Source organism: Pelobates fuscus, chromosome 5, assembly GCF_036172605.1.
Source record: "Pelobates fuscus isolate aPelFus1 chromosome 5, aPelFus1.pri, whole genome shotgun sequence".
Classification (NCBI taxonomy): Eukaryota; Metazoa; Chordata; class Amphibia; order Anura; family Pelobatidae; genus Pelobates; species Pelobates fuscus.
In genome coordinates, this window is record NC_086321.1 from 192,146,274 (window position 1) to 192,161,078 (window position 14,805).

Genomic DNA, 14,805 nt, shown 5'->3' on the forward strand with positions numbered 1-14,805 from the left:
AACAGCTGAAAGTCTGTACATTTTTAAAATAAACCTGATTTTCATGGGGGTTGAATCATTTTGATTACAGCTGTGTGTATATATATATATATATATATATATATATATATATATATATATATATATATACATATATATATATATACATATATATAAAAAGGTAGCTTGCATTCAAGGTCTTTGTCATTTAAATTCCATGCTTTACTGAAAAATACGGAACTTTCTTCATGATCATAATTACTAGCAGATTGGCTCTGGTAAGGTAAGTATAAGTTGGGGGACTTCACCGGCATTGAAGTTAGGATGTGTCATTATGCCCTAACATTGTTAAAGCCCATGCCATTCGGGAAAAAAGAACATGCCCTAAATGCGCAAATGGGTTAAATCTTACCCTGACCATATGAAAAAAATCTACATATAATGCAGGGTTATTTATTAAAGTGAGAATTGGTATATGAAGGGTGAACATAGAAACAGGCAAAGGGGGAGGAGACAAACAGTATTATTTAATAAAGTGAGAATTCAAATTTAAGGCCAGTGTAGCCAAACTGAAAGTGTAGCTGGCATTTTAGCTATTTTGACCTTAGATTTGAAATTCACTTTGAACTCTCCTTCTCAGTCTAGTGAATAATAGTGTCAGTGTTGAATTATTTAGGGATGATTCCAGTGTTTGTTTGTTCTATGCCAGAAGTGCCTGGTTTATCTGTTTAACTTTTTTGTATTCACTTTATGAAATGTGCCAAAACTAAAATATCCAATAAACCACTTTCTTACATACTTTCTCTTCAACAACAGGGAGGCTAGTTCTGCCAAGATTCCATAACATGCTTCTCTAAAACCCTTATACGTCTCTCACTTTCCCCATTAGCATTACACTTTTAAGATTTAATCCAGTTTGAGGTATGCTACTGGTTTTATATGAGGTTTTTTTCTGACCTGGCAAAGCATACCATTAATTATTTCATGAGGGGTTTCCTCATTAATGTTTAGTGTGTACTTGATGCTGCAGTGAATCCCGATGCATTCTCTCATTAGAGAGTTCCTAGGAGCAGCCCACAATGCTGGAACACACTTGTGTCTAATGTTGTATCCTCAGAATTAAACTTTTGGCTAAGGTGGAGTTTTACCCCCTTAACCCCTTAAGGACCAAACATCTGGAATAAAAGGGAATCATGACATGTCAGACATGACATGTGTCCTTAAGGGGTTAAAGGAACACTCCAAGCAACATCACTACAGTGTGCTGTAGTGATTAGAGTGCCAGTAGTGTCCTGGAGCCCACCCATCATAAGTCATTAAACCATTTGCCTCATTTGCCACCACTACTTTGGGCTATGAGTTGGAAGTTCCTAAGTACGAACTCCCATTAGCTTTCCCAAGCTAAGACCTGTCCAGGTCTTAGCTCATTAACAGAGAGTAACCAGCTGCCAATCGGAGCCAATAAGGTAGCCTCTGCATTGCGTTGAAAGCAAGTTCTAACTTAGGACATTCCGTCTCTAGGCTAAAGGTGTCATACCTCCAGTGGGAGTAGCAAGGCAGCCTTGATATTCGGGGTCCTGTGACTCTCCCATCTTGCTGAACTCCCCCCAACTTGGAAGCAACTAAGTATTTTACTGCTTTCAATACTGGACGTGCTCACGCAATGTTCTTGGGTTTCTATGGCAACCCCACGCATAGTAAAGGAGTCCATAAGGTTACAGGACTCTGAATTAATGTGTGTTTTTATAGACTACATTTATAGGGTCATAATTGTGGGATAGATCTGACTCCCTTCTCAGGTCACACACCTTTGTGTAATTTGGCCCAGGGTGATGATGCTGTCCAGTAGAATGATGGTTATCCCTATAACCATCATTCTACTGGACAGCATCAGATACCATGACAGGGTAATTACCCTCTTCCTTGGGGTAATTGCCCTGTCATGGTATTTATTACCCAAAAGTATGTTCTGAATTTTTTAGTGTTCTTGTTGCTGATCCAGCTTAGTTTAGGCTGTTCTTCTTTTTATGGTATCCCAGACCCCGGCCTGTTTATGAGTACTTCTGGAATCCTTGACCTTGGCTTACATTCTGACACTGTATTTTTGTCTATGTAGGGCACACATTAAGCCCTATATGTAACAGAGGGTAGTGGAGGTAGACAGAACCTGGTGGACCCCAGCTAAGAAGCCAAACCATTCGAAAACAGTTTGACTCCTTACAATGGGGAAGCACCACAGAACTCCTGGAACCATTACTACTACAGCGCGCTGTTGTGATTATGGTTTTTGGAATGTTCCTTTAAGAAGTATTGGCTTTCTATGACAGCATCACAGCCTGAGTTAACAACCACTGACAACATGAAATATCTTGCATGTTTAATATGATGGATATGCTGTCAACAGAAGATAGGCAAAGCTGCTGCATAACAGTCCTGGCATACTCTGTCATGGGTTTAAGAAAATATTGTTTAAGATTGTATTTTATTGTAACATGAGTAGACAATAGCATGGCCTAGTGAACTTATGGAAGGAAAAACTGAAGGGGAAAATATTTCTCAATTTAATATTTTTTCCTACAGTGTAACTAATCCATAACCCTGACATTGCTTTGGCAAATGATAGTTACCTCTATATATTTTCATGTTTAGCTTTTATAAGCATTTAATACATTTTTATACACACATAGTGGGATTCTGTTTTATTACTACTCACACAGTCTTCATCCTGAAGAACATTAACTATACGCTGTAGAATCTCCTCCAGGACTCTGAAAGTAGAAAAATCTTTAAACGCACAGAACTGTTCTTTTCTACTATTAACATTAGTTAACAATTACTACATAACTTATTATTACTGATTTAACTTCAGCGTTACAATAAATTCCTTAATAAACATGCTTCACCATCCCTTGTTGCTCTCTTTGCTGCTATTTCCCCTGCCTCTTCTGCCTCTAATATACCCTACTATGACGAACTTACCGTGACTTAACAGAGAAGTTCCTACCCAGAGAGAGATGCTTGAGATGTCTATTTCTCCCAAGAGCTGGGATAAGAGACATCAAATGAGAATCCAACCCTGGCAGGAAAAAAAAATAAGTATCAAAAGAACAGTTGAAAACACAAAGGAAAATGTGAGAGAGGTTACCAGGCAGGGCTTTTAATTAAAACAGGAATTATGCAGATTTGAAAAGGGTACTGGACATTTTAGACTAAACATGCTAATATTTCTAATTCAGATATATTTTCCAAAGAAAAATCAATACCCTGGTCAATTCTCCACAATTATCAGGTTTGTGAGTAACTCTGAGGACAGATAGAGACTTCAAAAGACACATTATAACAAACAAACTGATAGCCATGAATAAACTAACAAAAAAGGGAGCGTGACAGAATATGAGATAATGGGAGAATCAAAAGTCGACATATTAAAGGTTACTTAAAATTATGTGTCCTTTTCTATATTAATGCAATTGTGCAAAAGAGGAAATGTCAAAGAATTTGCAAAACTGGTTCTTACCATTATCGGATATATTCAGACTGCCAATGCTACTGATTGGAGGAAACAATTCCTGTAAAATCTGAGCACCTGCAGAGCGCAGCTAAAAAGAATGGATTAATGTTTGGGAGACAGGAGTCCAGAAAGAAGTGCAACCAAAATAAACAGCAAATAGACAAGGAGACAGAAAAAAAAAATAATTGTTGAGATCCATGTCTGTTTCTTTGCCAGTTCTTATAACTATCCTGTTTTCTCCTACAAAATGTCAGTCTATCTCTTTCCATCTATCTATATTTTATATGAAGTATAGAGTCCGACAAAAACAATCATTATACTATACACAAGACCAACAAACACTACACCTATTTTATCTGCACATCTGCAGCACCCTTACTTCACAGCTGCTTAGATCGAGGTGCAAGTCCTGGATGTGAGTATTTGAGCAAAGTCCTTGTAGCAGAGCTCTGCAAGCGAGAAGGGAGAAATGAAAATTAATTATTTGGCTTTTCAATAATTTTGTCACAGTTATACTGGGCATTACTTACTTATTTTCTTTACATCCTTTGTAACACTCAATGCATTTTCCCTTATAACACCATTGCATTGCATTTATAGTTTTATCACTTTTCTACTTGTTTTGTCACTTTTCATTGTAATCAAAACAACAAATCACATGCAGTAAAATAGTCCCTACATTTACACAACAATAGCTTGAAAAATGAAGACATTAGGAAAAAACCTCCATTTGTTTAAAATACATAGGGATTAAGGAGAGAGCGCAGGTAACTTGTTTTTCTTTGGTTTTTACTATATATTGGGGCTGATGTGTACTGTAGTCATTTGCAGCCGCCCAGTGATGGGAGTGAGCGCAGGACTTATCTTTCTGCATTTGTATCCATTAGGAAAAAATCCTCACAATTGACAGACCAAATACTAAAACTAATGTTTCTCATGTAAAGAACTAACAAACAAACAGATACATACATAAACTATGACAGTTCTTTTCTTTGAATAAACATCAATTCTAGTGCATCCATTTTGTAGATTTACATGGTGTAATGGAAATTTGAATTTTTAAAATTTACTGGAATTTGCATAGACGGTCATGATGAGGCAATCTTACCTCAATAGTTCAGGGGGCACTTTGGTTCCACTTAGGGATACATGTGATAGAGACAAGGAACTTCCAAAAAACTTCTCCACTGATGGTAGTGTCTCTGGGGTCCTCCTTATAGTGAGAAAAATACTCCATTATCATATGATCTATTGAGTGACATCTAAATATAATCACACAGCCCAAAACGGCATATTACTCCTTGCAACCTGCAGCCTCTTCACAAAAACTACCACATTAGAGAATTAGTTCTTGGACTACCAGCAGAGATAGAATACCAAGTGGTAGTCCTCAAAGCAGGACTACCATATGAATTATTCCTCCAGAACAGGAGTTCCCAACCCAGTCCTCAAGTACCCCCTACCAGTCCAGGATTTAGAGATTACCCTGTTGTGTCTAGTGTTTTCTTTTTCTAAAACACATTAGTGCTTTAGAATACATACCCACCATACAAACCATATGGAAATAAAAACCAAAAACACCCAGCCACTAAATGATTTTTTCAAAAGTTCATAAGCCTGCTATAAATAAAGAAAAACTCCTTCTTAGCTCAATTGCAAATAACGAAGGCTATGTTAAAGAGAGTCCAATAAAACACTAATGGGACTGTACTTTGACTCTACTAACTCCTCAAAACAATGTATGTCTCTCCCACAGCCCTACTTACCTATGTGACAATGAATTCTTAGAGAGGTCCAGATGTGAAAGGCAGGAACAGCATCCAAGGGCGAGTGCCCCGAAAATCTTAACATAGATAAAGTACAGCTGTCATATTAATTAAACCCACTGAAAGAACACTTCTCTGTTCTACCTCTGGGGTTACAAAATTAGCCCTTGTTGAATATGTTTTAATAAATATTCAAAATGATTTAATTAACAATTACGGTAAATAAAAATCTTAGTTTTAATAATACAGAAACATCTACAACCATTTTCTATCAAAACAATTTCAATACCAAATATGTCCCCAGTCCACTAATATAACTTTACAACACTGCATTACTGTCCACTTGCATGCTTTCATTTCCAATTGTTGAACTGTTAGTCATAATTGTTTGTAATCATTCATAATCATTCTTACATAACTATCCTGTTCACCTCGGACTCATGGTTCTGCAACCCCTCATACCAAGCACTTATATCATTTTGACAAGAGCACAATGAACTATGTAGCCTGCTCCCCACCACCACAGTAATTCCTAATAATACCCCTTCTTACAGTGTCCACAGCACAATCTGTTCCTGAGAGATCCAAATAAACCAACGAATTTGGGTGAGACAAAAAAGTGTAAAGTGCCTGAAAAATATAAGAGCAGTTAAATAAAATAATGCAATGGTGTACAAGAGTAGTATAATTCTTAACAGGAAGAGGGTATATGGCATGGTTCTATTGGAAATAATGAGATATGGACATGAAGTGGTTCTAAGAAACACAACAGGTGTATGTAAGCATAACGTGGTTACAAATAATAGTAGTTAAGAGGAATTGTTCTGGGTTTCAATGATGATAGGGATTAACAACACAGGAGCCCTGCTTATGTAATGTAGCCCAAGGCATTGTTGAACATTCACCCATTCCCTGTGGATATTGAGGGTCCCAGGGAACCCTTGTTTGTTTGAAATTTTATATTATTAAATGTCTTATACATTGATGCGATCTGCCAGAGAGACGGCCTAACAGGGCTTTACATATGTGCCTGTCAACCCTATATCGAGTCGCTATAAGTATTCCTGAACTTCACACTTGGCTACCCCAGGCATCCTAAGCAGGCCTCCTCAGTTTGCCCACTACTAAAAATGTATGGGGCCACAGTGGTTCACTTCTCAAGTTACCCTAGCTAAAAATCAAGTAATCTCTCTTATGTTAAACAACCACTACGCCTTACTTGTTATGTTAGTTGACAAAGTTGATTATAATCTTAGGCAGCTCTAACGTTTTCCTCTGCATGTTTATTTTGCACACTGTATACTGTAGGCATGTTAAGCGCCCACAAGTACTCCATAATAATTATGCTTAACTACTGATATGACTAGCAGTTACCTCATGTTTAAATGCCTAACTACCCTAGAATACATAGGCGTACTTACCTGAAGCTAATATGACCTTAACATTAAAAAAATGTGCTGTCTCATCGAAATAAAGCAAAGTGATATCTTTAAATGTTAAGGACTTCATGCTACATGTTTCATTGTGTGTTTTGCGTATTCTTGCATTTGTTGTTGTGACAATGAAGGATGCTTTGTTCACTTATGAGCGACAAAAATAAAGAGTTACAAAAATAAATAAAAAATTATATATTATTACAGTATAATTTCTAGCCAAGGATAATAATATTGGGAATACTGTGACACGTTCAGTTCTATAGGGAGAATAACAAACAACGTGCTAAGAATCTTGCAAACCTTGGATCAATAACTTCTAATGTTCTAACAAGCAAAGCAGCTAAACATGGATTAATGAGGAGTTAGAAGGGCATGGTTACAAGAAATGCATTATATTAAGACGAGTTACAAGAATATAGGGTTAAGGTGGTTATATAAAGCTATATGGAGTTATAAAGACATGCAAATGGAGCAATTTCGATAAATAAAGGTTACGTTATTTGATGCTATGGGAGTTATTATTGAACTGTACAATGAGTGATAAAGCACAGTTGTGTAAGTACTAAGGTGTAAGGAAGTGAAGCTGCAGTTGTGGTCCCCCTCTGTGCTATGGAAAGTGAATACTAAGAACCAACACTTATCTGCAGTCTTGCTGCTCAATTCTCTGCCATTTAGAAGTTTAATCATTTTGTTTATACAAAAGTCCCTGCATGTGCCTTGCACAGTCTTCCTAAACACTTCCTATAAAGAGTCATCTAATGTTTGCACTTCCTGTATTGCCGGTCTCCACTATTTTAAGCTACTTAAGTGACTCCTCACTGCCGAACTCACCTCACCTCGAAACGCTCTCCTATCTACCAATAACTCTGAACGCAGAAGCCTACTCAAATATGGCGGGTGCACCTATACCTCCTGCAAAGGTAACTGTGCAGACTGTGTCTGATTTCTCTAACTCAATGGAGAGGTCTCTGCAAAGATTGGAAGACTTTTTTCAATGATTCTGGGCAGCACCGGAACACCGCATGACACCCAATCTTCATCAACTTCCAGAGGAAGACAGAGGAGTGGCAGGTGGAGGGTTGAGTGGGCCTCACTTGGGCATCGCCTCCCCACATATGGCAAGTTCACCTGCTACCTGCAGACAATGGGCCACTCGCAGACGGTGGCGACAGAACAGCAGGGCCCCTGTCTATACCCACCTTGGGAGGGACTTGGACTGTTGCAGACTCTGAGTACGTGGGAAGAAGGTGTCAGCCTTCGTACAAGCCTGGGGCTGAGGGGAGACCTCATTTTGCTCCCTGCACGCAGCTGCCTTCACAGACTCTCTGGTTAGGACACCCTATCACCCATGCCTGGGCATCGGCTGACTCTGGACCTCTCATAATATAACATGTGGTCCCACCACACGCTAGAGATGTTTCCCTGCCATGGGCAGACACCATCCTGCCCATGTCAGGCCTCACTCAGCTTCCATCTACAGAATGTTATGTACCATTTTCTTACTTTTGTTTTCTTGTTCTTCTTATCTGTCCATGCCTTTTTATTTTTATGTTCCAGTGGTATAGGCACAAATCGCCGACTTAATTATCAGTGGGGAATTTAGCTTACATGATACCTAGTACTCATATGCCTATGTACATCTTGTGAGATAAATCTTATATTGACCTGCTTTCTAATATAGGCAATCAGTCATGCTATCATTACCTATCTAGTCATTTAATCTTGCCTGTATTACAATCTACTCCTGATGTCTCATATCTGACTTATCTTCCGCAAACACGATTCCTTCTTTTCTCCTATTAAAATATAAAATTGTGCATGCCTTCTATAGTACCCCAAGTGTAATGTGTGATGCTATGCCTAAGGACTGCCGTTGGGGTACCTCAAGCTTGTTTGTTATAATCTTATGCACTGCAAAAATACAGAAAAGAATGTAAAAAAAAATATTAAACCTTATTTTTCTGTGTTTATGTAGGCTGTGTGAGTTGCAACCAAGGGAGGTGTGGCTAAGGTATCATAAACTGAAACTAAAGTGATGAAACTCAGAGAATGGAGAAGTGAGACTGCAACGGTATGATGTAGATAGTGGTGGCAGCACTAGGCACTAAATATTACATTAGTCCTGCAGAGAAGGTGAGATAGTGCTGTAGGGAAATAAAGACCTATATGAATGTGTGAACCAACGGAGAGAAAAACTGCTTAGAGAAGCTATGTGAAATAACAGAAATGGTATGCTTAAGGTTCATGGTACTAAAATAGATATTAAGAGAGATTATATAAACAAAAAATTGCTGAAATGAAATAGCATCAACAATCAAAGACATTATGTGGACTTATGATGTATAGTGCATCACAATGAGTTATAGGTGTTGGATGTATGGTAAGATATAATTAGTGACAAGGGGGGCATAGTGTAGAGTAATAGACAATACAGGTTTATTAACCATAGAAGAGAGAGGATAGAGGGGGTTCAGTGTACATGGAGATATGGTATCAATTGTGATTTTGCAGGATTAATAGGAAGTTATACATTAGCATTACAGAGGGTTGTTTCGTGATAATGACAGATTATATGGAAACATTATATAATGAACTAAGCTATAGGAGGAGGTGTGAGGAGCAGTTATGGTAATATGTAATAATGGAATTGTAAGGTTAAGGGTTAGTCTCACATTGGTCTCCTCACTCCCAAGAAGTCCAGGATTCTTACTGAGGGTCAGAGAGTGCAGCGAGGAGGAGAAAAGAGCATTCTGGCAGAGGGACTGACACAGAGAGAGTGCTCCTACAGAGAGAAAGGTCTCACAGTAATGTACACACATAATACATACCGTACTAGCAAAACAACACAACTAGAAACACGCCTATGTGTAAATATGCAAACAGAGAGTGAAACATACATATTCAAGACAAATATCACTTCAGATTGAATACTGTAAAAAATACACAGGAAATCACACAATTTCAGCATACAAACGCTACATTTTAGTACACTCTTGTACCTCTTGCCGTGATGTTTGTTTTGCTCAGATTGAGGCTGCGAAGTCCGGCATGAAAGTATAGAAACTGCTGTGATAGAGCAGCAATACCTAGACAAAGAATTAAGAGTTCATGGACCTAAATTGGGTTTCGATACACATGGGTTTTGTAAAGCAGCACGTGTTTGTAGCAAAAGGTTTACAGTACCTCGGTCTTCCAGGGGGTTGTGTGACAGGTTCAGTGAATGCAGAGAGGAGGCCGAATTATCTGACAACACAGAGGCCAAACGGAGAGCAAACTCACTGCAGGAGAGAGAGGGCGAGAGAGGAAAAGACAGAGGAGGAACAAGAAGAGAGAGAGAGAGAGGGATAAGGGATGAGAGAGAGGGAAGAAAGGTGGAAGGAAGAGGGTAGTATAGGGGACAGCAGCTACCCTATATTAATACCCACTGCCCTCCTAATATGTCTCACCTCTTTTGACTACTATATCACTATTCTTTCTCCTAAGCATGTTCCTTCTTTAAAAAGTAGTGTTCAACAGCAGTACTCAGAGGTCCACAACGACCCCAAGTCTTTCCTAAACTCAAACAGGTCAGTAATCATGTTGACTGCCCTAAACATACTATTGGCAGATCCATTTTTTATGTCACTGGAATATTCTGGTCTGTTGTGTCTTCCCAAAGACAACTATTGATCACTACTTTCAGACTTTTCAAAGAGATATCACATTCTGACTGTGTCATACTTCTACACTTTTGACCCTTTAATGACACAAATACCCTATATGTTTGGCTACAATCATGTCCTTTAATTCGCCTGATAAAACCCCACCTCAACATTTAACAACTCTCAGGCTGAGAAATGTCCTCCTCATCCATCGCTAATTTTCTTTTGTGCTACCACTGCATTGCTTATGTTTCATATCTAACTATACAATATGACAGCCCATGTCTCCTTCCCACCCAAAGCTTCATAATTAACCCTACCCATCATAGTTTTATGTCTCTCTATCCTTTTCTCAGTTTCCCAACTATTTCTCCCTCCTCTGTCACCCTCTCTCACGCTCTCAGTCCGCAGTCCTCTAGGATTAGCTCCTCCAGGTGCTGTGATCTTCCCACACAGTGTAGGATTTGCTCTGTCACCTCAGACCCCTGTGAGAAGATAGAACAACATAGCAAGAGGCAAAATATTAAAGAGAGTTACATTCAACAACAGGATCCCTTATCATAATTCACAGAATCTTCCATAACGTTACTACCTCTAGGATTCCAGGATATACTTGATGTGCCACTGATATTTACCAGTGCATATGAACATCTCTCACACATTTCCCAATTTTGCTTGTGACTATGGTAATCAGTGTGAAATCACAGCCCACAATAACCCCCTAGTCCAGGGATAGGCAACCTTTGGCACTCCAGATGTTGTGTACTACATCCCCCATAATGCTCTTACACCCATAATGCTGGCAAAGCATCATGGGAGGTGTAGTACAAAACATCTGGAGTGCCGAAGATTGCCTATGCCTGCCCTAGTCTATGCTTCAAACCGTTAATTATCATAGTCCCAGTGTGTCTTCTGACCATTCAGTAGATCTAGGCCCAAATGTGACCCTTGAAATACACGTGGTACCCTGTGTCACTTTATTACCCCATGATTATGTATTTACCAGTTTGAGATTTGCAGCCTGGAGTCTGAGGAAATACTGATTATAGGCGAGAGCAGCTACAACCAGAGCCAGGTCCCTGAAAAGGAATAAGATAACAGAGAGTGATATAACAGTACACTAGTAAACATACAGACTATACTATGGCCCTTACCCCCTGACCTGCTCTCTAGGTGGCTGAAATCCTGAAGGTTAAATTCCCGGTTGTCCTGTGAGTGGTAAATCATATCTACGTCCTAAAGGAAGACATAAAAAATGAGCCATGGATCAGAAACAAACATAAAAAAAAGGCGCACAAATCCGAATAACACACATGATGGCATATTCTAGGTAGTTCCCCTTATATATAAACCTTTTATATAAACTGCACCAGTTAATTAAGTTGTTTATTTGTTAGAAGTTTTACATACACTCTAGTGCATAACTCCCAAGTATTCATATTTAGGAGGGACGGTCCCTATCTTGGGTCCAAATCACTCTGTCAGTCTTTTGTATCCCAATGTCCATCTTTTCTTGAAGCTCCATATTGTTGGTGTATCTGAGTGTATAACAGAGCTCCACAGCAATAACACTCACAGTAATGTGTCTTTCAACTACAGTAAATGTATTTAGAAACCAGTCTGTGTAAATAAGATATGTTGTTCTTGTTATAAATTACATTGTAGTTACATAACATATTACTAGTAAGTCACTTAAAGGGACACTATAAGAACCAAGACCATTTCATCTCAATGGAGTAGTCTGGGTGCAGTACCCCCTTAACCCTGCAATGTTAATTTTTGCAGTTTCTGAAAAAATGCAATAATTATATTCCACATTTCACGCATCATCTAGTGGCAGTCTTCCTGACGGCCCTCTAGAGGCGCTTCCTGGTGCTTCCTGGAGTTTTATTCTGTGAAATGATGCTGGACGTCCTCACGCTTTGCATGAATACGTCCAGGATCTTTAAAAACCACATAGGAAAATTGATTCTATGCTTTACCACAAGGAAGCCCTAATGCATGCGCGGCGCTTGCCATGCATGCACAGTCGGTCCCCCATCGCTGACATTGTGGGAGGAGGATCCTGATCCAGTGCTGAGGGACCTGGAGTGGCGGTGGGGGGCTTGGACATCACCAAGGCAGAAGGACTTTATAGTGTTAGGAATACAGTTTTGTTAATATTTCTTACAAACAGTCCTGCCCCTGGCACCACCCCCAATCACATCCCTAAAATTAAAGTGTCGCTCTTTTTGTATTTGAAATAATGAGAGGTATGCTAATCTGGAAGGGCAAATAATGCACTATATCAATCTTTGCCCCATTGGCAGTCATAGTTTGGCTGTCCTCTGGATGGCAACATCTCTGGTAGAGCGCACCACATTATATGAGAAAGCATAGTCATAAAATACTCTGAATACCTGAACAGTAGCTGTTGAAATTTACCCTATCTAATTCTTGTACTTTGCGATTACTGAAGTCTTTTACAACATGATACAATTCCTTCTATGTGACCAAATACCGTATAGGCTAAGATTCCACAATATAAACAGTAATACTTTATTAAACACAGTCTATAGCCTATACGCAAAATTCCCAGATGTGAAAACCCAGGGATTTCACTAGTAAACATGGCAATGCCTAAATTTGTGAGTAATCCTGCCAAATTGCTGAGTCCAGGAGTACGGTCAGATTTTTCTGGAGGTATTCTCACAGCTGTTTCTATTGTTGCAAATAGATGTGAATGGAATTAATACATAGTGAATGTTTTAATGGATATAAAGCAAAATAGGGTGCACAGTGCTCTATTACCGCACACTATGTATCTTTGAGTGGTTAGTATATAAGGGATGTACTCTTCTTCACTATAAAGAGCAATACCATGTAATAATGCTACCGCCATAATTAATTTTCACGCTCATGTAGCAAGAATAATATATTCATGAAAGACTTTTCCATTTCCATAATAATTTCCCTGTTAGTCATGGGAGAGTCGACGCCAACGGGAGCAGAGACTTATGTCTAGCACCTGAGTATAATTTGCTCTAATTTTTCTTAATAAACACTTCTATTCCTATGCCACAGGCAGAGAGAGATTATTAATAATTTAAATTTTGTTAAATGTATCTACTGGTATCTATTTTTAGATTACATAATATAATAAATGATAGGACTTTTAAAATTAAAGGGAATTTTCATTCTCAAGTTATCATTATAATTAAAGATTTAAAAAAAAAAAAAAAGATTTATAATTGGTAATTTAAGGAGTATTAAGAGTGTGACCAACTAGCTGCTAAACTTTGTCTGGTCATGTTGTTGTTTGTAACTTAAAGTTGTATATAAAGTTAAAAAGTACATATAGTTAAATTTATACCATACCAAATTTATACCGGGACAATCCGGACCCCTAAAGCTTTATCTGTGAATAGTGTATACTCTTTTTTATTTTGAAAAAAGTGGCGATTTCAAATTAAATTTACACTTATAAATTAACCTGGTAACAGACAACCATTACTGTTACTTCCTGGTTTTATTAGCTCAGTGGAGCTAAACCCAAGAGGCAAGTCATTGCCCAGAGCATCTGCCTTGCAAAAACTTCTCATTGAGCTTCACTGGAAAGTCTAGGACAACCACAAAGTATGGGCTGGAAAAGTAGAAGATGGCTTACAAAAGCTGCAGGCAAGAGAAATGTTTTTAGAGACTTTTAGATATAACCCAAAGGGAAAAATGCACAATTAAAAGCATTCATGTTGTAATTTGGGGTATTTTTTATTTTATTTTGTATTTAGGCAATGGAGTGTTACTTCCAGTGATTTACTAATTGCTGTGGAACTCTGTTATACACTCACAGGGTTATTTACTAAATTGAGAATTCTCAGGTAAGTGAACTTCCTATTTAAGGCCAAAATATCCAATCAGGGAGCATAGCTGACTTAGAGAATGTTTCCATATCAGCTCTTTTTTTTTTTTTATTCTTTTTTTTTGCGCTGATAGAAAATACGGCATTTCTATATGGTATGGCTTGTGCAAAAGCCAGTTCACAATACATGTATCTTTTACATTACAGAAAGGAAGATCATATTGTTAAGGCATGCATTGGTTTGTTCAATGTTAAGTGGCTTGTTCACATTCTATCAGAGTTTTATACTATATAAGTAAAAAGTAAAAGGAACATTTAAACAGAAAGATAACACAATTAAATGTAGGTAAAGTAGCAGAACTGTGCCGCTGACGTTTTCAGTGCAGCCAGGCAGCTCTCTTTCTTTCTGGGGAACCTCCCCACTACCCGTCCGCCCCCGAGAGTCCCCCCACCGGGGCTCCTTTGTGGGCTGAAGCCATGACCTCGGCCGGAATCCCCACGAGGGAACCCAGGCAACAGAGCAGTGGGCCCCCCTCCAATCTCCAGCAAACTAAAGCGCCCACTGCCCCCAAGCCAGGTCAATGTGGTTATTGTGCTAACCCTATATGACGGCCTAGCTCTGCTCTTATTTTTT

The 14,805-nt window shown here is 38.6% G+C and overlaps 1 protein-coding gene across 2 annotated transcripts in view; it reads right to left on the reverse strand.

The window, feature by feature from the left end:
* Window positions 1–14,805, reverse strand: part of CARMIL3 (capping protein regulator and myosin 1 linker 3) — a 99,738-nt gene that overhangs the window by 27,615 nt on the left and 57,318 nt on the right. For both annotated transcript variants that reach the window (XM_063454867.1, XM_063454868.1), the window contains 13 exons: window positions 11,496–11,569; window positions 11,337–11,412; window positions 10,730–10,818; window positions 9,876–9,970; window positions 9,692–9,778; window positions 9,365–9,474; window positions 5,809–5,886; window positions 5,257–5,333; window positions 4,599–4,703; window positions 3,870–3,939; window positions 3,497–3,578; window positions 2,959–3,055; window positions 2,693–2,747 (listed from right to left, as the gene is read on the reverse strand). In XM_063454867.1, the coding sequence (XP_063310937.1) occupies window positions 2,693–2,747; window positions 2,959–3,055; window positions 3,497–3,578; window positions 3,870–3,939; window positions 4,599–4,703; window positions 5,257–5,333; window positions 5,809–5,886; window positions 9,365–9,474; window positions 9,692–9,778; window positions 9,876–9,970; window positions 10,730–10,818; window positions 11,337–11,412; window positions 11,496–11,569 (1,095 nt within the window). The remainder of the gene's footprint in view (window positions 1–2,692; window positions 2,748–2,958; window positions 3,056–3,496; window positions 3,579–3,869; window positions 3,940–4,598; window positions 4,704–5,256; window positions 5,334–5,808; window positions 5,887–9,364; window positions 9,475–9,691; window positions 9,779–9,875; window positions 9,971–10,729; window positions 10,819–11,336; window positions 11,413–11,495; window positions 11,570–14,805) is intronic.